At 51.2% G+C, this 25,373-nt stretch overlaps 1 protein-coding gene across 1 annotated transcript in view; it reads left to right on the top strand.

Moving 5' to 3' along the window:
• Positions 1-443: 443 nt before the first annotated feature.
• Positions 444-25,373, top strand: part of CCDC60 (coiled-coil domain containing 60) — a gene marked incomplete at both ends in the record, with an annotated part of 102,927 nt that continues 77,997 nt past the window's right edge. The window contains one exon of the mRNA XM_080649957.1: positions 444-533. Within this exon, the coding sequence (XP_080506083.1) occupies positions 444-533 (90 nt within the window). The remainder of the gene's footprint in view (positions 534-25,373) is intronic.

Genomic DNA, 25,373 nt, shown 5'->3' with positions numbered 1-25,373 from the left:
GGTTTTCAGCCGTTTTCTCTCCCTGTAACGGGAACCTGAGCCGCACATGGAGCCGCCTTAAAATAGGGCCCCTCCATGGGCCCCACTCAGACTTATCAGTGGAGTTTTATTTTTTTAGTTCATGTTTTATTTTTGTTTATAAGAGAAAGATACCCCTTTTCAAGGAGGGTGGAAAGCTCCGAAAAGTTTGTAACTTTCTAAAAAGTGAATAATTCCAGACTTTCCTTATCTGCTCCATCTGGACTTCCTTATCCTGTTGGTGGGAAACCCACATGACTTGCTTTGCATTAGTCATGGGTCCGAAACCTCTTTGGAGCCTCTAATTGGCACTTGGGAGTCAGAGTGAAATTGCTGGAGCTTCTCACACTGGTGGCTGCTGAGGTAGAAGATTCTGGAAAATCTCTCCCCTTGGGGACACAGGCTAAGCCTGAAGGATTTCCAAGATGACCAAGACACCAGCCCCCAAGAAGATGCAGAGTTCCCCCAACTCAGGGGCCCTCCGGGCCTTTAATGCCTCAGATCCCCCATCACAGGTAAGTCTCCGCTCTCTACCAAAACCAACATGTTTTCAATACCAAGTGAGATAGGAATTAGCCTTCAACCAACAAGGGACAGGGAAGAGAGGAGACTCCTGGTGTGACTGAAGGGTCGAGACACATCCCTGTTGCTATCATTGGTTGGTTTCTCATACAGAATGAAAATGGCAGCCAGAATGGTGAGCTAGGCCATCCCATTAGCCAGTAATTCCAAAATGACGGGAGAAATCTGCAGTGACACTGTAGAACGTAAGAAAACAGTAAGACGAATTGTAGGTCTGCCGTTGCTGAAAGTATTCTCAGCGCTGCTGGCTCCAGGTCATGGAACATCCTCTCTTACGGGCTGAGCGCGGAATGCCCGTTTTGAAGCCTGACTTTGCTCTTCACCTGTCATTGACATTAGACAACTTGGTTAGCATCCCTGAGCCGTTGTTTCTGTGTTTGTGAAGTGAGTACAGGAGCATCAACGCGGCAGAAACAGTGTGAGGATTAAGTGAAGATATGGGAAGGTTTAGCATGATACTGTCACTTGATAATGTGTATAAGTGACATGAAATGCTGGTGTTGACTTAATGCCCAGAGTCAATTGTTTCTGTTTTTAAATGATCCTAACCAGATAGACCAGTTATGTATTCATTAAGTGTGTTTTGTTATTGTATCCACAAACCCTGGTATCACCATTGATTGGCCAAGGAAGGTGAACAGTAGGGGAGAGGGTCAAAGGCCACTCTGGCCCACGGTGGTTCACCCACAGTCCTGGGGGGGAGTCAGAGCACAAAAGAACGCTTGAAATTCAGCCAGGCTTACAGGGGCGGCCCAGGTGTTCCCGGGCCTCTGGTTCCTAAGGATTGATAGCGAGCTCTCTCTGCAGGATGTGGTCTTCCTGTGTCTCCTCTCACCCTAAAGTGCTGCACAGGAGTGGGTTTCATCCAGAGCAGCCCCCGCTGGGACTGAATTCCCCGCTCAGCGGTGGGGAGAGGGGAACAAGGAGAGGCTGGGGGCAGGGTGAGTGTGAGAGCATGGGCAGTCGGCCCAGAGAGCCTGGCTTTGAAGCCTGGACCTGCTTCTTAGCAGCCCTGTGGCCTCGGGCAAGTTGCAGCTCTTCTCTGCTTGCGTGTTGCCATCTGTACAATGGGGATATCCTGGTGCTTCCTCACGGGATTGCTGTGAGCATGAACTGACGCGCCCAAGCTCCTAGAACAGCTCCCTGAGCATAGCAAGCACGCCCTAGATGTCAGTCACATCGCTCTTTCATTCATTTAGCCAACATTTATGAACCCTTGCTACGTGCTCTTGTAACAAATGAGATCTGCCTTTTAAAATTTCATAATCTATAGTGTGCATGTTTGGGATGGGGAGTAAAAGAGGTAATAAAGCAGGTAATTATAATGTCGGCTGATTAATGATGTGCTGGGGATGTATCATTGGGTGCTGTGGGAACTCAGAGGACAGCTAACTCAGACTCGTGTGTGTGTGCGTGTGTGTGCGCGTGTGTGTGTGTGTGTGCGTGTGTGTGCGTGTGTGTGTGTGTGTGTGTGTGTGTATGTGTGCTCGCGCCCGAGTGAGATAGAGAGAGAGATATGAGAAAGGAAGAAGCCATGTATTCAGGTAAGTGCAATAGTTGTCCGTCTGAGAAGAAGAAAGTAGAGTGTGTTTTGTTATTGTATCCACAAATACAATAGAGGTCGGAATGATATCTTTCTCTTGGGATGAGGGCTGGTGGGACGAGGGGGGAGGTCAGGGCGGGGAGAAGGCTCCGAAGGAACTGTTGGATAAACTAGGACCTCAGACACAAATGACTCATTGAAATCCTGCTGCCTCCGCACCACGTTCTAGGGACCTGTGAAGACCTCCAGGTGTCCCCGTGCACATCTGAAGGCTCGTGCCCTTAAAATTTTCAACTTTTTGAGCTACTATAAAGCACTGGTTAACCAAAACCAGGCTAACTAGGAACTGACAAGCCACGGGAAAATATGTAAGAGATTAGGATCGACTTCTGGTGCAAATCAAACCAGGAATTGTAGTGGTGGTGATAACGAGGATGACAGGTGGTGTGTACTGAGTGTTCACCACGTGCCAGGCTCTGAGCAAAAGTCTTCACGTATGATATTTCAGAACCATCTACAATGCTTAACCTGTGAACTGTCACCTCCGAATGAGAGCAATGGCAACACCGGGTTCAGGGGGACAGGTCCCTGACCCAAGCTCACCCTGCCGGCAAGGGGCAGGGCAGGGACTTGAGCTTCATTCTGTCTGGCTCCAGAACTCAAACCCTCCCTGCCTCACCGTGCTACTCCGTGACAGTGAGCATGCGCCACGGGGGATACAGAAAGAAGGCGTGAGGCACAATCACTGCTTCACGTGGTTTTTATGTTTGTGGGGGAGGGGGTAACAAATAAAAGGTGAATAACACATGCCAGGCAGCCAGGTAACTGTCCAGTGAGGATTGTTTGGGGACGATCTGGCTTCTCGGGGAGGAATGTCACTTACTATGAGTCCGCCACGCATGAGCATAACGGGTGCCACTTGGGAAACGCCGGAATGGGTCCTGACGCCCTCTGAAGCCAGCCACTCCCTTCCTCCAGAGGTGGAAGTCGTGACATCGTAACTACTGTAAACAATGGCACCCTGCCTTGGACAACATCTATCTGTAGTTTTTTCAATGAAAGGGATATGGATGCAAATGCTCTGCTCGAATGCCTTCTCCTGCTGGGACCGTCTGTGGGGCTCCGGCTCCCCAACCGGATACCGGGCTCCCTCTCCCTTTGTTTCCCAGGGGGCATCAGAGACGCCTAATGGGGTTGCCGTGGGGAGGGAGGGTACAGGGCCCACATTTTCCTTCTTGGAGGAGCACTTAGAACACCCCATCCTAGCATGGAAATGCAGAAACGAGATTTGGCAAAAACTGTAGAAAGGTGTGGAATCCTTTATACAAGCACCGTCTCTTGGTACCTGAAGTTTCTATCTCGCTGTCATTAAAAACCCAACAGAAAGGAGCTGCCTGTCCTGGACGGGGGCTGGCCATCGTCCCATGCACCAAAGGGTCATGGGTTCGGTTCCCGGTCAGGGCACATACCCAGGTTTCGGGTTCGATCCCTGGTCAGGGCATGTGCGAGAGGCAGCCAATCAATGAAGAGTAAAAGCTATGTTTGTCCCTTTTGCAAAGCAAACAGAGGCATCAGAGGAACCTTTGCAGCACATTTCCTATGATGTCTCATTTGCCAGAATAGTGCCATCTCCCTCTTCCAACGGCAAGAATGGCGGGACAGTGGGTACGTGACATGACTGTGGACAGCCGTGGCAAGGGGAGGTGTGGAGAGCGGCTACCGTGTTGGGACAGGTTCAAGCCCGGGACTAACGAGAGGACACGATCCTCTTGTGGCAAAGCCACGTGCAAGTCCAGCACAGTTACAGCCAAGGCTATGGTTGTAAGCTTGACCTTATGGTCCGAACCTGTGGTCCCACGTGGCTGAGTGATATGGGCTGCGGGAGGGGCAGCAAGGAAACAAAGCTTATCAGGTGCCTGTAAGTGAGTAGATTCGAATCCCACAAGAACGTTGTGAACATCTTGACTATGCCCTTACTGTGCCTTGTGGAATCTGGCTATAAAATAAAGAGTAAGCGCTGTTTGTATACACACAACTGTAAACCTTTTGCCACACCCTGAATTTATTGAGCTCCGGGAACATGCCAAGCATGACTTTAGGTATTAGGGATACTGCAGTGAAAAGAGACAACCCCACAGAACCCACTTCTGCAAGCTATGAAACATATATACTTACAGGAAATAACATGAAGAAAGAGCTGAGACCGTGGGAGGGGCCCCCCTTTGTCCTATGACCTCCATCTGTTTGCACTGCTGGAGGGGGGCGGCGCTTGAAGAAATTCGGGACAGACAAGCTTCTGCACAACTATAGGAAGAGACCTATACTTGACCCGCGCTCAGCATTTCCACAGCCCGCAAAGACTCAGCTGTCAGCTGTTATATTCAAAAGCTGCAGAATCCATGTGGGGTTCAGTGGCAAGTAGCACTTTCATAAAACCTGACAGAAGCCAATTAAACCCTTCTTAGACGGAATAAGCCAGCGTATTTCTCTCAGAGATCTTTCCGACAGCTAAATTCACAGCCATCATCGCTGGTAATGGGATACCTTCGATCATGACGTGGTGGCATTTTCCCTTCTCAATTCCTGTTTTCAGACTGCTGAGAAAATTTCTTATGGGGCTCAATTTTGATCTACTGCATTTCTGCCTGAATTGGAATGTATGCAATCGGTAGTCTGTTCTAATAACTTGAAGATTAGCCACGCCCAGGGATCTGCAAGGCTGGAAGGGCCTTGGGGTTTCTGGGTTTCACAGAGTGGGAAGGTAACACAGCTACGGTGGTCTCTGGAATGCGGATTCACAGGGTCCACGGTGGGCTGTAGCTCAGTGGCAGAAATCACAGAAAATAATGCCCATGGTAGCCTGGTACATGGTCAGGGTCACTTCTGAGGTCCATATTGAACAGCTACCATGATGGATGTCTGGGGTCTCCTCCCAAGGAACCCACAATTCCATTGGAGAGAAAATTCATAAATAACCACGGATTAAAATAGCAAATAGGAAGCACCAAAAAGAAAGGCGAAAAATATACAGGAGTTACATATGTTCCATCCTTCCTATATAATAAAAGGGTAATATGCAAATTGTCCCCTCAGCCAGGAGTTCGAAAAGTTCAACCAGCGAGCGGGGCTGGCCTGCCAACCGCCCACAGCCCCTCCCCCCGGCCGCCTGGCCTGATGGCCCCGATGGGGCGGGCCGGCTGGACCCCACCCGTGCACAAATTTGTGCACCAGGCCTCTAGTTGTATATAATAGGTGACACTATTCTGTCAAATGAGACATAACAGGAAATATATGTTATATAATTTCTACCCTGGGAAGAAATGTTGCATCGGGGATAGGTGTATATTACCATTCTCCCACAAGAAACTTCTTTCTTGGTACCATGTCTGACAAAACACTCCCCCACAGAGCTCCAGGTCAACCTTTTAATACTTTCTCTCCATACACAAAGTTGCCAAACTTTACCTATTCTGTGGGGTTGTCAAATGAGGGAGGCCTTTCCTCCATGAATTCCCACTAAAGTGTTCAATAACCAGTAAGGTCTAATGTGTTACTTCTCTCAAAGGCACTGCATTTTGCATTTCTTTCTTTCTTCCTGTCTTTCTTCGTCTTCCTTCCTTCCTTCCTTCCTTCCTTCCTTCCTTCCTTCCTTCCTTTTTTTTTTGTTAATCCTCACCCGAGGATATTTTTCCAAGGACTTTTAGGGAGAGTGGAAGAGAAAGGAAAAGACAGAGAGAAACATTGATGTGAGAGAAACACATCGATTGGTTGCCTCCTGCAGGAGCCCCGACCAGGGCCCCGGCCTGGGAGGAGCCTGCAACCAGGGTACATGCCCCCAACCAGAATCAAACCCTGGACCCTTCGGTCCGCAGGCCAACGCTCTATCCACTGAGCCACACTGGCGAAGGCAAAGTTTCGCCTTTCCGCAGAGCAGGGGTTCTGAGCCTTGGCACAGCTGACATTTGGGGCCAAAAGGCTGTCCTGTCCATTGTAGGTGTCAAGCAGCATGCCAGGCCTATGTCCACTAGATGTCAGTAGCATCTCCAGCAGTGACTGGACACAAGGAACCCACAATTTTTCACTGCAATGTCCAGATATTGCCAAATGTCCCCTGCGGGCAAAAGCATCCCCGTGGAGAACCACAGCAGTAGATGATGACTAACACCCTGAATCCCTTCCCCTCGTGGAATGCTGACTGGATGGTGAGACGGTCCCCATATCTATGTATATAAAAGCCTAAGCGACCATTACAACCGAATGACCAGAACGACCAGAACGACCGAATGACTGGTCGCTATGACGGCACTGACCACCAGGGGGCAGACACTCAATGCAGGAGCTGCCCCCTGGTGATTAGTGAGCTCCCACAGCCAACCTCCCCCGGCTGGCCAACCTCCCTTGGTCCCTCCCCCTGGCTGGCAGGTCCTGATCCCCTGTTGGGATGGGGAACTCGGGGGGGGGGGGTGGCAGCAGACGTGGCCCCTTTCCCAGGGGGGCCGAGAGCCAGCTCCCTCCTCGGGGCCAGCAGCCGACCTCCCTCCCTCTGGCCGGCAGGCCCCCATTGGCCCGCCACCCACCTGCCACAATGGCGGCACAGCGGCGAGGGAAATAAGAGAGGGAGAGGCAGGGAACCATGCAGTGGCAGGGTGCCGACGATGGCGCCGTTGGCATCCAGCATTCATTCCTTCCACACCCGGCCGAGTGACCATTGCCTCCTCTCCCAACCCCGCCGAGGCCTTCGGGCCCCCATCGGCCCGGCCCCGATCAGCCTGGCCCTGATCAGCCCTGATCATCGGCCAGGCCTAGGGACCCGACCTGTGCAGGAATTTCGTGCACTGGGCCTCTAGTAAATAAATAATGCAATTGTGCACCCAGATGTTCAGAAACCTGAGCTTCCTCTTGACCACTTCTCCATCACCCCTCAGGGTAGCTGTTGGATGGACAGGGCCCTCGCCAGCCTAACCCCAGTCCTCTCGCTAACTAGCTGTGTGACTGTGGACAAGTCACTTAACTTCCTCCTTCCCCAAGTTCAACTACCTGGTCCCAGGCACATCGTCTCTAGCCTGGACTATTCCACCTGCCCCCTCACTGCCCTATTTACCTTCATTCTGACCTTCTTCCAACCCATTGTCTTTCAATGCAAGCTTGATATTGTCTTTCCCCTGCTTTGCATATATTATTAAAATCAACTCCCTGATCCTGTGGGGCAGGTGTTATCATTGCCCCTATTTATAGAGAGAAGGAAACTGAGTCTTAGAGAGGTTGTGGTGTTTTTTTTTTAACTTGCCCTGAGAAACCCAAACAAGTAGGTTGTGGAGATAGGATTTGAATCCAGGGCCAACTAACTAGACAGAGCCTCGGTGCTCTTGAGTTCAGCCTGGCTTGCTGCAGTAAGAAGGGGCAATAGACAAGTCTCTCTCTCGAGGGGCACCCCTGGGTGATATTTTGAAGTGTACATCTGAGAGTCTCTGGCGGAAAGAAGAAAGTGGCAATTTTAGCTGTAGGCGATGCAAACAAGGAAGTGACTGTGTCCATGACCACAGACAAGGACATCTGGATTTTCCTGAGCTCTTGGTAAAATATGCTTGCGGGCTTTTTCTGAAAGAAAAACACAGCTAAGGATGGGGTGGGGGTGGGGGTGGGGGAAACTCTATACACGGCTTAGACTCATCTTTCTAAATTATGCTCATTTCAGTGAAGATTTATAAGCCATTTCTAATCAAAGTCACATTTCTAAGAAAAGCATATTTTGATCACGGGTCAGTACACTGCCAAGACCTGCTGGATGAAACAGAGAGGAAGACAGGCCAGCTAATGAGGAATGAGTTTCTGGCTGAGATGCGGATCGCCGAAAACAGCTTAATTGGGTTGAGTAATTTGGGCAAATATCTAGTTAAATGGATTCAGTCGGAACCCAAGTTCTAAACAGATTTTCTAAACACACACACACACACACACACACACACACACACACACACATATTACCCTGCATCGTAGTCACCTACTTCTTTATCTGACCCCACCTCTACACTTGGAGCTCCTTGAGGGAGAGGACCATCATGCCTTGCTCATGATTCTATCCCCAGAGCCTAGCACAGTGCCTGGCACCAGGTAGAAGCTCAATGTTCTCGAGGACATCTCTACATATAGAGTGAGGCAACAACGCCTCCCTTAGTTAACTGTAAATTCCATTTGGACAAGAGCCACAAATGTTTTAATCCCAGGTATACCCCCCAAACATCTGGGTGCTCCATAACGATGGATACCATCCCAATACTTGCTATGTCTGTGACCTCGGGCAAGTGGCTCTCCGTGCCTCAGCTTCCTTATCTTCTATATGGAAATAATGAGTTCCTGTTCCAAAGGGTTGTTGGGAGGATCATTGATTAATGTCAAGTACAGCCCCTGGCACATAGTACGTGCTCATTAAATGTTATCTCTCCACAGTTCCACTAGGGAGGGAAGCCATTGGCTCCTAAATATCAAGATTGCAACATTTAAATACTGACATTTCCAGAGATGATGACTCTCATGCGGATCATTTTTTATGCATTCAGGAAAAGGCAGCCAAAAGGGTAGCATGACTAAAACATTACATTTCCAAGAGCCCTTGAAGAAAATGCCCCAATGGCAATTAGCACATGACTGTCGCCTCTGTTGCCATCGCTTATGCGCTGATTTTATCCTCTGCTAATCAGACTGCTTCTCTGATATTTTTAGACCTTTCAAATGAGGCCTTTCAGAACACAGGAAGCAATGCTTATTGACAGGTAGCAAGGAATCTGAGAGAACGAGAACCTGCCATCCTCAGAGGGGAAAGAAAAATGACAGGACGGGGGAGCATGCTGCAAGGTCCATGGAACCAGGGTCTGAAGCCCGGACCATTCTGTAACCCCAAATAACCTCTTCACCTTTTCCCTTCTTCCCCAAACCAATAAATAGCCCATTTTCTTGCAGCTCCAGGGTGTGAGATTGAAACTGTCTCAGTAAAAGATAATTCTTGAGTTTCCCTGGCTGACCAGACAGACTCACGCCAGGACTGACTGGCAGCGCCTGGGCTGTGGCTCGTTCGGGGCCCTGTTGCTGCCTGCCTGCTCGGTGACCTCCGTGTCTCTGCTTCACTTTGCTGATGCTTAGTTTTCTCACTGTAATTGAATCTTGTGAAGATTCAAGATAATATCCGGAAAGACTGGATTCAGAATAATAACTAAGGTGGATTTATGATTGTTACTCCACCTCTTAGTGTTTTATGGACATCCTCACAGCACCCTCCCCCCACATTCTGTCATGTGTAATGCCAACATTCACGGGGGGGGGGGGGTTAATATATATATATTAGAGGCCCAGTGGGGTCCCTTGGTCTGGCCTGCAGGGATTGGGCCAAAACCAGCTCTCCGACATCCCCTGAGGGGTCCCAGATTGTGAAAGGCACAGGCCAAGCTGAGGGACCCCACCGGTGGACCCCACCAGCACACAATCGGGACTGGGGAGAGACTGTGGGAGGGCTCCAGGGCATGTCCACCCAGTCCCAATCAGCCAGACCCCAGCAGCAAGTTAACCTACCAGTTGACCATCTGGCCCCTGGTGGTCAGTGCGTGTCATAGCAAATGGTTGAACAGTCGGAGAGACAATTAGGCTTTTATATATAGACTAGAGGCCCAGTGCATGAAAATTTATGCACTGGAGGGGAGGTCCCTCAGCCTGGCCTGCCCCCTCTCACAGTCTGGGAGCCTTCAGGGGCCAGAGGTGACCCGGCAATCAGGGGAAGGCGACGCCCCATCACCTCTGCTGCTGCCACTGCCGGCAGCGCAAGCCTTGGCTGTCACTGGTTACCATTCAAGGCTTGCCTGCACCTCAGGCCGGCCCTGGGCAGCTGGGCAGCCACCATGCGAGGCTTGCCTGTGCCTCGGGCCAGCCCTGGGCGGTTGGGCAGCCCACATCTGAGGCTTGCCTGTGCCTCGGGCCAGCCCTGGGCAGTTGGGCAGCCCACATCTGAGGCTTGCCTGCGCCTCGGGCGTTGACTGGGCAGCCACCATCCAAGGCTTGCCTGAGCTTTGGGCCGACCCTGGGTGGCTGGAGGGGCTGAGGGGACTGGGGTACTCCGGAAGCAGGTGCACAGAGTGGCTGGGCCCGCCCACACCTGCCACCCAGCAGGGCTGAGGGGACTGGGCACCGCCATCTTGTGGCTGTGGGCACCGCCATCTTTGAGGGCGTGGCAGTCAATTAGCATATCCCCTCCTTATTGGCTGTGGGTGCTGCCATATTTGATGGTGTGGCAGTCAATTAGCATATTCCCTCCTTATTGGCTGTGGGTGCTGCCATATTTGATGGCGTGACAGTCAATTAGCATATTCCCTCCTTATTGGCTGTGGGCACTGCCATCTTTGCGATAGTGTGAGGGTCAATTAGCATATTCCCTCTTTATTAGATAGGATTCAGGGATAGGCAAAAGTAGGTTTACAGTTTATTCTTGTATTATGTATTTATTAATTATTGTATTATTTATATTATTTGTCCTTTTCCATATGAATAATTGTAGATTCTTAAAGTGGTAAGAGTTGGGGGGAGGGGGCATTCTTGTAGAGCTACCTGGAGTTCAATGCCTGCAGAATCTTGGCTGCTTGGTCTAGGACAGTGGTCAGCAAACTCATGAGTCAACAGAGCCAAATATCAACAGCACAATGATTGAAATTTCTTTTGAGAGCCGAAAACTGACTTCTGCGCATGGGCCACAAAGTTTCAATCACACTGTACATGCACGCCTGCACGTGGTATTTTGTGGAAGAGCCACACTCAAGGGGCCAAAGAGCCGCATGTGGCTTGCGAGCCGCCGTTTGCCGACCACTGGTCTATGCTATCCTACCTGTCTTGTCACCCTACCACTAACTGAGGCTCAGTGCCCCAGGTGACTTACAAACACCACCCTGAGGCCTACGACAACCCTGTGAAGAAGGGAGACCTCCATTTTGCAGAGAAGAAAACTGAGGCTCAGAGACCAAAATGACGTGTGTGATGGAGAAGCCAAGCCCCAAAGACCTATTTTCTGCCTCCCCTCCCCCCATGATACCCAGAGTGGCAATATTTGCCAGGATGGAGGCCTGGCTTCCCTCCCAAGCATCCAAATTCCGTTGTAGACGATGCTCCCACGGCCGGACCTGCTCAGCGCCCACGCCTTCTGAGCTCACCAGCAGCTAGGCGCACTGTGGGAGGACACCACACCGTCCACAGACGTCGCATCAAATCAGCCCTCTCGTGGCTACTCACCAAGCAAAGTGTCCCTTTCCTCCTCTGTGATACTAGAGCACAGGCCTACTGCAGATTGACTTGAAAGGATGCCAAACCCCAATGCCCCTTGTCCGCCCGTGATGGAAGACAGCCACTTCTGGCCCGGAAAAGACCTGTGTTTAATCCATGGTAGGGGCCTTAATGAGAGGGGGTGGGGGCGTGGGTCAGAGGTCAGACACCCTCTAGGCAGCCAGCCCTGATTCAGGAAAAATAAAAAACTCTCTCTCTCTAAATTCCTATCTCTCTCTTCTTACTCTCCCTTCTCCCTCCGCCTCCTCCCTGTCTCTCGCCACCCCTTCCCCTTTGTATAAATGTACTTGATATTTGTTAGCTCTTTCTATACTTCCTTTCGGTTTCTCTAATTATTGTAAAAATTCCATCTGTTTCAAAAGAGAAAGCAAACACCCCAGAGACAGCCTGGCCACTTGGACACCAAGGAGGCAGCCTTTCAGGCCAACTGCTCGGCCATCCCATCCCGAAGACTCAGAATCATCACTGTTCTCTCGTCCGTCCTGGATGGAAACAGAGCCTGCTCTGTAATTTCGGACTTTAGGTAAATAGATGGTTAGACAAGATTGATAATGGAGTGGCCCGGGGAATGTTTTAAACAAAAGCAGGTGAGAGTGAGGGTGTTTCCAGCTGTAAATGGCAGGACTGACCACAATTCCCGCAGTTTCTGGTCAGGGGGTGCGGGGTTTTTCAGCATAAATTGCCATTTTTCTGAAGACTGGCATTTCAGCTTTAACAAAGAAAAGGGAGGCTTTCTTTCAAGCTAGACACAGAGCTTAGGGTTTCAGGCAAAGGGGGGTTTGTTTTGATAATGAACTTGATATCGGGTTATAATTGGTTAATATAGACCAGGCCATGGCGTTGCAGCTAATTCCTTCATTTTACAAAGCCTGGTTCTCAACAAAGCGTAGTATTGGCTTCAAATGGATAAAAAAGGAAAAGAGGGGATGCCACAAAGGCCCGGGGGTGCAAGGCAGCAGTGGCACAGCTGTGTGGAAAGCGTGAATGAGCAGCGTGCTGTTGCTGCTGATTCAACCTGCATCACAAACACCCAGGCACCAGCTGTTTGCACGTGGAGGTGGGTTTCAGGCTAATGGAGCCCCAGCCCAAGAATCCTCTGTAGGGCTCAGGAGGCAGAGCAATGCAGACCAACAGAGCCTCCGGTTCTGAGGAGGAGGACGCGTCACCCAGAGTCACAGGGAAGCCTGTAAACGGAATCAGACGGGCCCGCTCTCCTGTCTCTGCTTCTTCCACTCCACGTGTCTTTGAGACTCATCGTGTTGTGGATAGCCAGCCATTTGTTCCCTTTCATGTGGAATTGTGTCCCATCGTCTGAACACATCGAAGTTTACCCATGCAGCTGCTGATGGGCATTGGGGTTGGTTCCAGGTTTTCTTCCTTTTAATATCTGAACTGCTCTGCGACTTTGCTGGTGCGTCTTGTACTTGACACATCCTGGTTGTCAGAGCACAGCCCCGCCCTTGCGTGAGCCCTGGAGGGGGAGTCGTGTCCGACAAGCAATCTCAAGCAGGAGGAGGGTTGCAGAAAGGCAGGCACAGGCTGTCACGGGAGGGGCGGCAGGTGCATCTGGTTTAGTCGGGGGCTTCGGGAAAAGCTCCCTGGAGAGGAATTCGAGTGAGAGTCAGGGAGGACCGGGTGTGAGCAAAGTGAAGACAGGCCGGCTCTGGGGGACAACGGAACACTCGGCGGACATGGAAGGCAGACAAAGCTAGGACCCCGCGGAACCTCTCCACAGTGAGAGAGGCACTGTGATGGACACTCAGAAACAATATTTCCCATGATCCTCGGGACAACCGTGACAAGCATACTGAGCCCCATTTAACCAACGGGGAGCCTGAGACTCAGGGGTGCGGTAACTGTCCTGGGCGACACCATTACTGATAAACTGAGATCTGACCCAGCATTTCTGTCTGGGGCCAAGGCTCATGCTCCTTCCTGGCCCCAGGCCACCCCTGGTTAGGCGACTTCAGGGGGGTGGAGAGGAAGCAACAGATGAGAGAAGGGTCCACATGTCCCTGGCACGAATGGGCATTTGAAAAGATATTCCTATTTATTAAACGGATAAATGTCTGAGAAAAGGAAACACTAGCAATTGTTTGTATTTCCTCACTTGTATTTACTTAATCGCTTATAAATGCAAGTAAAGAGATATCATTTCCAAACGGATCAAATCCCACCCATTTTGCCCTCACTATGTCACATGATACAAAGGTAGACTGTGTGTGTGTGTGTGTGTGTGGTTTGTGGTCAGAGGCAAGCACTAGCAAAAAGTGGGATCACAGAAATGCCGAAAGATGTTTGCAAATTAAAGGGCAGAGGGGATCTACAGGTTAACCCAAGTAAGATAAACAGCTCTGCCAATTAACTTCCTGTTCTCAGAAGCGGCGAGCAGAGAACGCTGCCTGAACATTGAAAGCGTGCGGGGAGCTTTCATAGTGGATGCTGTCTGCGTGTCATTTGTTCCCCTTCACACAGAAATACGAGGTTCTAACTGGGGGATGTGATTAGGATGCTGGCAGAGGCTCACTTTGATGGGCAACACACAGGCAGGCGCCCAACAGCCATGGAGATCAGAGCCGGTCTCCCTCCAGTAATCACACAAATTGCAGGCCCCCTAGTCCTCCTGCTCAGGGAAGGGCACTGGGGCTGCGATCACAACGTTTAAAAGACCCAGGCCTCCCGCTGCGTGTCCGGGCCTCACAGGAACTGTAACAGCGAAGACGCACCCACCGAGCTTAGAGGCTCACTGCTGTTCGTGAACTTGCTCATTTTATCCTCCAACCTATTATCCCCCTTACAGGATAAGAAAACTGGGTGAAGAGGTTCCATGGCTTGATCCAGGAAGCCCTTGGCTTTAACCTTGCTCTATCCTGCACCCACACCTCGTAGGGCAGTGAAGGGTGGGGCACAGGGTGACAAACCCCCGTTCGCCCCCAACAGAGGTCCTGAGACAGGGAAACTGTGCTGAGGATGGGGGTGTGGGGGGAGCCCTCCATGAAGAAATGTAAGCAGTCAGAGAGAATCCTAACATCCCCATAAAAGGGAACAAATGACATGCAGACAGCACCCAGTACGGAGGCTCCCAGTGACGCCTTCATCGCTCAGCAGCGTCTCTGCTCCCTGCCCTGGAGAACCTGAAGTCCCCTAGCGGGGAATGAGTCCGTTCGCCTAATTTTATCTACAGGAACACGGAGGTCCACAGCGAGGACCGTGAGGCAGTGAGGGGGTACCTGTGGGACCAAGGTTAGCCACCCCGGGAGACGTCCCCGGTGATGACGGAAGTGGCAGCAGACACTCCCACTGCACTCACAGTGAGCCAGGCACTAGCCAACCAGGAGTGCAAAAGTGAACTCATTCAGCCTCCAAACAACCCTGCGTGTGAGCGCTGTTGTCATCTCCCTGTTACGGAAGAGGAAACGCACAGAGAGGCTCACGGTCCCACCCTCTGCAGTCAGCCCACCCCCCACCTTTCGCACAAGAGCCTTCCACCTCAAGTCTCTCCTCTCCCAGGTCCCTCCACGCTGGCTCCCGCTTTCCTTTCCTGCGCGGTGATCCCACATCCCACACCCCCAGGGACCCCACACTCTGAGTTTGCCGTGCAAGAGTGTCACATCTTTTCTCAGCAATATGGAACCAGAGATCCATCTCAGTGTCTTGCGCATGAGCTGAGGAAACAGACCTGGGTCTGAGTCCCGAGTTTGCCCTTGACTGTGACCTTCAGTAAGCTTATCCTCTGAGGAGGTCAACCTGTGGGCTCTGTCCATCAGCTGACAAATGGATAAACAAGATGTGACACATCCATGTGGTGGAATATTACTTGACTGTGAAAAAGAACGGAGTCCTGACACCTGCTACAACATGGATGAACTTTGAAAACAGTCTGCTCGGCGAAGGAAACCAGACACGACAGGACACACATTGTGTTGTGTTTATATGAAATGCCCAGCATAGGAACATCTATAGAGACAGAAAGACTGGGAGAGTCCAGGGGCTGGGGGACTGTAGGATAATGGGTTGATATCTGAAGAGGGTTTTGGTTTTGTGTGTTTTTTTTTTTTTTGAGCAAGAGAACATGTTTTCAAATGGACTGTGGTGATGGTGGCACATATCTGTGAATATACTAAACACCACTGACCTGTACATCTTAAATGGATGAGTCATATGGTGTGTGAATCGCATGGTACTTCACAATGAAGATGCTGAAGAAGGAGAAAGGGGAGGAGGAGGAGGAGAAGGAGGAGGAGGAGGAGGAGGAGGAGGAGGAGGAGGAGGAGGAGGAGGAGAAGGGAGGGGAAAGACGGGGGAGAGGAGGGAGCTCTAGAGCAAGACTGCCTGGGTTCCAACCCCAGATCTGCCACTTCCTAGCCTGGAGCATTTCCCTGAGCCTCCCCGTTCCCATCTAGTAACAGCTGAGGATGAGGAAAGGATATTCAAATATCTGGCAACCACTGTGGTGGGGACTCTGGCCATCTGTTAACCCTTTTGCGGCTGGGTCCTGTGGCGGTCCAGGGGGACTGAGAGGACAGGCCAGGTGGCCGGGGAAGAGGCACAGGGCATACCTCTTGCCAACCACTAAAGAATTACACCTTCAGACTCCTGAGCTTAGACGTTTGCAGCCAGACAGGAGCCACCTGAAGTTCGGTGTGTCAGCAGCAGTGACCGGAGCACCGTTTCCCAGGGCGGAGATTTCTGTGTAATTAACACGAGTTCATAAATGGACCCAACTTGGGTTTCCATGGAGACGCCCTGCGCTTAGTTAACGAGGCTGGGGCTGCACCTGTTCTCCGCCCGGCTAACGCACCCACTCGCCATCTTATTTTTCCTACCCCGTGTTACCCCGATCGCCCTGCCGTTCTTTTGTTCTTTTTCCTCTTCTTTTTTCATGTTTCCTCATGAACATCCTGAGAGGAGAAAGAAGAGAGGGAGGGAGAAAAAGACAAAACCTGCTCTTTTCGGAGACAGAGGAAGAAGCGGGGAGAGGTGAAGTGCCAGCCTCCCAGCACGTATGACTTATCAGCCGGAAGAACTCGCCTCGGCTGCAGAATTCAGGCGCGTCTGACAAGGAGATGAAAACCACAGGACCGTGGCCTTATATGGGGCCTTTCTTGCCTCGGCTGGAGGAACAGACACTAAATCCAGGCCTGAGAAGTCGCCATATTTGGGAAGACACTGGGAAGGTGCTAAAGAGATTTACAATGCGCAGCCGAACAGTCAGTCTCCCTTTCAGTCCAGCAAGGGGTAAAAATTACAGTCCGGGCTGACAAGTGGCATCCCTCAGTGGGCGGGAGGCGCTGTCCAGTCTCGCTGGAGTAAGAAACACTTGCATCTCACTGTGTTTCTCGAACCTGCGGAGCAGCTGAGGTTCAGAGGCAGGAAGAGTGTAAAGCCAGCGCGTCCTTGAAAGCTGACGTGAGCGCCCCCAGGAGTCGGTCTTGCCAGAGGAAAGTGACGTGTGGTGGTTAAGAACACGGACGCCCCAGCTGCGCACCCACAGGCAGGTTACTTTGCCTCTGAGCCTCCGAGTCCCCCTCCATAAGAAGGGGGACAGCACCAGTATTTACTTAGGGGATCGTAATGAGGATAAGTGGGTCAGTGTTGAAGCAAGTAGTAACCATCACCGAGTGTTAATTACTATTGTCCTCTCCCTCCCCAGCACCCAGCACCAGGGCGTAGAGTAGATGCTAGTAAATGGTTATCGAGTGAGTGAATGAATGAATGAATGAATGGCATCCAGAGGTCAGCCAAGGGCATGCATAAGTGCTGCTGCTGTTGTGCAAATGTTTGTCTCTTGATCCACTTCCTGAAAGCAAGGATTTCAAATTTACATGCCTTCTAGGTCCAGGCAGGAAGTACAAATGAGTCGAGTCGGCTTGGGGACTCCTACACTTTACCCACCCCTCTCTATCGAACACCAGGCAAGTCCAGGCCAGACCCAGCCTTGAGACCCCATCAGAAAGCCTGGTCACTCCACCTGTGCGAACCTGCCCGAACCTGCGGAAATCTGCCCAACCTCTCCCTGGTCCCACGCCCACCCCTGCACTTAGTTCCAAACAACATAATCCATTTTTGAAGTTCAGTTTCTCTCTAACCCACAGTGTCCATAAGGAACTGAGGAAAGCATATAAAATACGAGCATTGCTGCGAAGCTCTTGGCGAAGCTGGCCTGTGGCACCCTCCTCGTCTGGGACCACGGTTTAAGTTGTCATGATAATGAACTGCCAAGGTCACTTAGGTTTGGGGATGGATCCAGGATGTCGCCGTGGGTTGTGAAAAGAAGTCCGCCGCAAAGGTGACACCTTGTACCTCATTTACAAGACAGCAATCCCGACACGAATCACAGTGGGATGGGTCACAGAAGGTTCCTTTCAGCACGGCTCTTTAAAAATGGTACTTGAGGGTTCTGAAATCTACTTAAAGGGGCCTCGTGGGTGGAGCATTCTGTCCTCCCTGCCCATCTCAGCAACGTCTGTGACATCCCGCCATCAGCCTGGACTGGAAAGCTGACATGCAGATGTGGGGGTGGGGGGACGGGGCGCGCAAACACTGGCATTCCACCTGTTTGGTTTCAAGCGCGTGGGCAGCTCTGTAATCAGCCAGAGCCTAACAGCCTGAGGCTGGGCGCCTTGGCCTCCCTACCTGACTCCATTTCTTGAAACATCCTCATATTTCTTCATTAAGCAGCTGTCACTAGAGAATTGATTCCTTCTCTAGGAGAACAAGATTGTGAGGTTGTGTCTATAAATCAGCAAAATAGGTACTTGAGATAATTAACAAAAAATGCAAGACTCCCCCACCCCCCCGCCCAGGGATGTCTGTAGTCAGTGGGGCTTAAATCAAGAAAATTGCAGGGATTTATCTACAGAGCCCAAAACGCAAATACCACAATAGATTTTGATGGTTGTATGTGAACTTGGGAAAATTTGGAATCAGGCAGAGAGGCAAATGTCAGGTTTAAGTTGCAGAGTGGGTGCTGGTGTCTTTACAAAATACTGAAATGCGAGCAAGGTGACCGACCTTGACCCAACCCCAGAGCAACCTTTACTCCCCAATGCTAAATGGGGAGCTCAGACTACGCCTCCGGTCTGTTCCAGTCATGAAATGCCTGGCACAGCCCTGGCCGAGTGGCTCAGTTGGTTGGAGTGTCATCCCGTCCACCAAAAGGCTGCGATTCAGTTCCCGGTCAGGGCACATATCTAGGTTGTGGGTTTGACCCCCCCAAGTCAAAGCACATATGGGAGGCAACCAATCCAGTGTTTCACTCTCACATCGATGTTTCTCTCTCTCCCTAAAAGAAAAAAATTAAAATTACAAAACATAGCCTCAGGTGAGGATTTTTTTTTTTTAATGCCTAGCACATAATCTGCAAACAATTGTGGTTCTTCTCCTGGTGCTTAAGAGGAGGAGGTGGTTGTGGCCAACTGACCTAACGCAAAGCTGGGTTCCAATCCCCTTCAACTCCACCAGCTGTTTTGTGATCCTGAGCAAGTTTCTTAACCTCCTGAGCCTCCGTTCCCTCGTCAGCAGATGAGGGTTTTCATCAGACCAGCCCTGCTTATCAGAGTCATGAGAAGCGTGCTCCCAAACCACTCAAACATGCTTACTCATGTGGGACCATGTGCCTCGCACCATATTAAGCCATTTCTGCGTAAGTCAAAGCAGTGTGTTGTGAAAAGAAGCTTGAAACCACACTCATAAGAGTTTACTGTCAACCAATGGTTGTTGGTGCCAATTGCACACCAACAAGACTCCCCAGTTTGGGGTGCAGTGAAGAAGGAAACTCGATTCAGCTCAATGGTGACTGAGCGTGGCTGTGAACACAGCCTGGTTGTAGAACAGCTCTGGGGCCTGGCAGCCTGGGAGGACGCCCCCCTGGCTAGGCGGCTCTGCTCTGCTGGGTCTGCTTTGTGCTCTGTCCTTGGTGTTTCCGCTCAGATGGCGAGATGCAGTTTTCATTCTTTGGTGGAAAGGAAGAGTGCTCCTGGAGCCAGAGCGAAGCTAGGCTATATGGGCACAAGTCCCCGCCCCTGGTCCCTGATTGGTCCATTCTCATGCAAATGAAGACTCTGAATCCCCACAGTGTGAATGATCCAAAGGCACTGTTCTGATTGGTCAGTATAGAGCCACTCTGATTGGTTGGAGATGCCCAGCTCTAACTGGATGGGGAAAGTCTCAATCCTATTGGTCCAGGAACTCCTTTATCAGGGCTGGGTCAGGTGGTAGAAACCCAGACAGGCAGCAGTTTGGCACAGAAGCAGGCAGTTTAGTGTAGAAGCGTCTCTATGAAGTGCCAGTTAGCGCGAGCGGCCCCTGTGCAGAAATGGCTGTAGGCTCTGCTTTTTTATTTGAGCCCCGTTAGCGACTAGGAGCCCTTCTTAGTAGGTGTCTTTTTTTTAAATCTTTTTTTCTCAATGTCCACAAGACCGCAGCTCTGCAACCCAAAATCCATATAACCTTAGACAAAGTTGCAGGGCGGGGGGAGTCTCGGTTTGCTCATCTGTAAAATGGAGGGGGTCCCCCTTCCTTTCCATAAATTCTCATTAAGAAAAGCTTGGCTTGGCCCCTTTTCAGATGTTTCTAAAACAGACCCGTTATGACATCGCAGAGACCAAATGTGGGTGATGGGGTACATTTTCCTTCCACATTGCATTTGTCACCTAGACAGGTGTCAAGGGCGTGGATAATGAACTCGGAATTCCAAATGAACTTAAACCAGTTCCTTTCTTGCTCTCTCTTTGAGGCAAGAAACGTTTCTTCGAAGGAAATGAAGAAAACTTCATCTTTGTCTGCTCCTGGCACAATACCTGCGCTTGCCCAGGGCTGAGCAGTGGGAAGCTGACTTGCCAGAGGGAGAAGACGGATGCTGCAGAGGGAGTTAGACACAGGCCCTGGAGTCCCAAAAAGCCCTGAGTTCAAGTCCTGCCTCTGCCACTTTCTGGCCGTGACACTCTCATCCAGTCACTTAAAATCTTGGGGGCTCCCCTTCATCATGTGGATCACAATACCTATGTCCCTGGGTTACTGTAGACGAGTTATATTAAGACATTAAACACAATATATTTCACCACTCCTCCATGGCAACCACGAAGCAACTACCCTGTAAGATTTGAGGCTCTTCTTGTCCCCATTTTATAGATGAGAAAACTGAGGCACGGAGAGATTAACCCATTTGCCCAACTTCAGAAGCAGTACGTGGCGGTGCTAGGAAAGGAGACATTGCAGAAATAATAAATACAGGGTGAGGCAAAAGTAGGTTTACAGTTATTGGTATGGAAAACAATACAATAATTAATAAATAGTAATATAAGAATAAACTATGTTTCACATACAACTGTAAACCTACTTTTGCCCACCCTGCACATAGATGATTACAATTTTGGAAGGAAAGGGTGTGATGAGAAATGCTATTAAGGGATGGCAGGGCTTATGAATACCGTAATGTGTCTCAGGAACGGGTTTATACAGACAGAAATCTTTCCCCCAAAACCTGAGTTTGTAGTGCTTGCCAATTTCTGTGGTACAAATACTCCCACTGTGACTATTTCCACGCCCAGTGTGACCTCACCGAGCACAGGGCGGGAAGGAGAGGGCACCGTCAGCTCGCACCGTCTCTGTCTCTCTCCCAAGCTCACACACCATGATTCTGTCCCCACCTGACTCCCACGGGCTCCCCTGAAAGAACCCTTGGCCTTCTTTCCTGGGCCACGCCCACCTCAGCAGCTGCAAACAGACGTGTCCACGAGGCTCTGAGTGAGCGCTCTGGGCAGCTCACTGAGGGCTGGGTTTGACTTAATCAGTCAGAATCATGGGGTGTGGGCTCAGAGGCGGGACAGTGTCCTCCCTGACCCGAACAGCTCCCTGCGCACGACAAAGACAATTTTCAGTAGAGTGGACAGCAGTGGAGCTGTGCAGGGAAGTAGCTCTGATGTCATTTGAACCTCATGTGCTCCTGATGCACGCAGAGTGTGGGGTGTCGGGGGGGAGGGGCTGCCCAAAAGGCCAGGGGCCAGTTTTCAAAATGAATCAAGTCCCCAGCTCCTTGCTGCACTGGCCACCCCCGCCCTCAGAGCTCTTCATGTAAGGTCTGGCGAAGGGAGAGCGGCCTAATTACCTTGCCTATTGTCTCCTAAAAATACCTCTCTCCTGGCTTTCCTTCGGCAAAAAGAGCAAAGCGGTGATCAGGCAGGAAGATCACATTGAACCAAGAAATGTGACTGTGTCGGAAGAGGACCCGACACCGCCTCCCCTGCCAGATCCACGCGTTGGACACACGTCCTCTCTGTATTTCATGACCACCTCCTCCACAGACGCCCATGTGCTGATTCCCCGGTGAAGCGGAGGCAAGGGATCCCTCTCAAGCTGAAGACTAGGATTTCCCAAGCTGCCTTACTGCACAGAGGCTCTTCCTCAACCACTTTGCTTCCTCCTGGCCCGCCTTTCCGGAATACCTGCAGGCATCCAGCACAGCAGAATGAAGGCACTGGCTCACTGTGGCCGGAGGAACGGGTCGCCATGTCCACTGGGGTCCTTTGGGAACGTTGAGACCGTTGTACAAGGGCAAGAGATCTGCTGGTTACTGCGCATGATAGGTTAAAGGGGGAGGGTATTGAGCAGGGCAAGCCTTGAGACCATGCGTGATGAGGTCGGACACCTGGGAAAGGGGAGGAAGGGGACTGAGTGTCCGGCTGCAGTGCAGCTCTGAGAAGGTCTCGGCCAGCCCGATGGAGAGCTCCCGAGCAAAGGCTGCCCCTGGCGGAGTCCCACGTTGGGCAGAAACGGCCAGGCCCCGGAGCCTCACCCAGCTCTGTCACCGGCTGGGCTGTCCAGGCAGTGAGTGTCCTCAGCTCCAAGGCTCTGCCCTCAAATAACTCAGGGGACTGGCCTAAGCCCGAGGCAGACGTCAGCGCAGGATGCTGGCTTTGCTGGGCCCGTTCTCAATCCTCCTTTGGTTCCTATCCTTCAAGCAACTTACCCTGTGTACTCCCCAAAGGGGCCACTCTGTAGGCAGTGGGGTTCCCCTGGCGGGGGCTAGGGGTGCCCTCCCCATTTCAGAATAGGGGGGTGTTCTGTAGCTTCAAGGACTTGGGGCGAGAGAAAGACTTTACTGTGCTCTGGTCCCAAGAGTATCTGCAGGCTGCCACCAGATTAGCTGGAGGGAGACCGTCCCCTCAATATTCCACCCAAGTCACAAGAGACAGAGACGGAGAAGCAGCATGATTTCCCAAATATCATAAAGCCTCGTCTGTGTGGCCCACGAAAATCTGGGAAACTCAAGTAACCAGTTCCGTTTCCTTTTTATTCTCAGTGTCTTACATGCACAAATTATAACATAAACACACACACCTTGTAAACAGTCACAATATTACAAATAAGATTAGAATATCTTTGAACACCACCCCAGACCAGTTCTTACCCCAGAAGTAGGAGTCATTAGCTATTTAGTGTGATTCCTTCCGAAGTCCCGCCTTTATATGCACAGCTAGTAAATGGGAAAACTCGGAATCAAACCCAGGCAATGTGGTTCCAAAGTCTTTCCATTCTACCTCTACACATTTCTCCTCCGTCAACGGTAACGAACTGTGAACACAGGCTCTCAAATGCTTTGCCAAGGAGCATAAAGAAGTGCTTACTGTCTGCCAGCCACTGTGCTGAGTATCTCGATTAATCTTTATAACAGGTTAAATAACTGGCCATGGAGCTAATAAGTGTCAGAGATGGGATTTGAACCCAGGTCTGTCCCCGCTCATAACAAATACTGCACCTGCCTCCCAGGACATGGCTGAAATGTTCTCTCCCTCCAACCTGTGACACTGCATTGCTGAAATTGATTTCTTCCGCCAAACTCCCAAGGCACAGGCCTGGACAACATCACAGGCAAAGCCCTATGCACGGTTAAGCCTGACACGGGCTTGTCAAGCAGCAGGCGGTGGGCTCGCTGGACAGCACAGAGAGCCGGGCCCAGGGATGACATCCTGCCTCTGCACTCAATGACAAGCCACTAACCTAAGATGTCGGTGACAGTTAATGCTCAGCCCAGAGCCAACACGTCCTGGTGGCCCAGGACCACAGGGGCACAGCCATCCGTCGACGGGCTTTATCCAGCCGTTCTCCATTCATTCTGGAAACCCCCAGCTTGGCCTGGCGAGGTCATACCAGATAGTGGCCAATCAGGCAATGAAGGGGAGGAAAATAAAACCTAACAGGAGCCGGTCCAAACCTTTGCTAGGAAACTAAAAATAGCTGTGCCTGCGGAGGCCACAGATCATGAAGCGCATATGCCAACCTAACAGGCCGGTGTAAAAGCACCCCGTGCGGGGCGTCCTCCAGGCCTCTTGCAATTAAGCTTAAGTGGTGATATATAGGGCATCATTTTCCAGGTGGAGCACGCCCAAATGCTTCGTGGCCCGGTACCCAGGGAGGCAGTGGGAGGCCTGGGCTTGACTGAGGAATGGCGAGGGCTTGCATCTGGAGCCACTGGCAGCCCCGCTGCCATCAGTGAGCGTTGCCTGAGGGCCCACAGGACCCATAGCACTGCTCCTGGCTTTGCTGATGACAGTATTAAAGAGAATGCACAGGACAGCGTGGGAGGGGTGAGTCAGCATCTTATTTCATCCCCACCGCAAGTCTGAGACCAGACACACTAATAACCACATAATGTCTGGCACATAGTGGGCCCTCAACAAAATGTGATGTAGACCAGGTCTCCCTTGAAAGTAGTATTTACAGTGAAGTGTGTGAACGATCAGAGGAAGATTTAATTGCCATAGTAATGCACAGTGACTCACCTGCGTCCAGATGCAGATGGCGATTGACGTGCGGGAGAGGCTAGGGACCTTGGAAGGGGAGGCCTGGTGTGAACTGACCCAGGGAGCTACTGGAGGGGGTAATGACTTAAAAGTTAAGCAGGCAGGAGTCTGAATGCCTAGCATGACTACAAAGCACAGCTGCAGTTGCGAATGTACAGGAGATGAAGTGCAGGTGTGAATTACATACAGATGTGCAAAAAGCGGACGAAGAGAAAGTCACACCCACTCTGGTGGCTGCTCGGACGTGTGTACGGGGAGGCAGGCAGGCAGGCAGGCACCTCAGAAACAGGCCTGAGTGCACTCGGATTGTGGAGTGGGGCAACAGGAAGTCTCCTAGTTTCTCTCTCTCACATACACGTGCTCTAGGAGGTGGCCAAGTATCTCACAGGCATTTTGCAAACTTCCGAGTATTGGATCTAAATCTCTTGGACGCTTACCACGGTGAAGGTGGTGACAGAGGAAGAGGGCGGAGTTCTCGGGGAGCACCTACCTGGTGAAGGGTGGCGGGAAAGGTATTCCTGCAGGGGACTAGTGTCTGTGAGCTCAAAGAGGTCCAGGGTGGCCCCTACTCCAGGGATGGCCCACAGGTGGCATCCAGTAGGTGTGAGTGAATGAATGAATGAATGGGCAGAGAGTATAAGAGAGAGCAGAAGATGAGGATAGAGATGTATACTTGGGCTAACCATGAGGTCTTTGAAGTCTGCTACCAAGAATTTTGACCTTGATCATGACTTCAAGGAGAAGCCATGGAAACATCCTAAACAACAGTGATGTGACTATATCTGTGCTTCTCCAGAAATACTGGGCCACTGAGCTGTGACGCTTCACCACCCTCCTATCCTGACACCCTCCAATGTCAATAAGAAGCTCTATTTCTCCCCTGTGCCACGAGGAGCTAAAAATGCCCCAGACCCTTGGCATTTGTCTCTCCTTCCCTACCAGCCTTCTGGGAAACCACCGCAGAATGGCAAGCTGGAGGGTTCATCCTCCACTGGCTGGGGTTGCTGTGGAGGTGTTAGCTCCATCTCACCTGCGTGCTGTGCCTGCTCTGGGGGCCTGCTGGGCCCATAGGCAGGAGCAGGTGCAGGTGCTGGAGGTTGGGTACTGCCACA

Source organism: Plecotus auritus (genome assembly GCF_963455305.1).
Source record: "Plecotus auritus genome assembly, chromosome: 13".
Taxonomy (NCBI): Eukaryota; Metazoa; Chordata; class Mammalia; order Chiroptera; family Vespertilionidae; genus Plecotus; species Plecotus auritus.
Note: the sequence above shows the minus strand (reverse complement) of the source record. Positions and strands in the feature narration are given on the sequence as shown.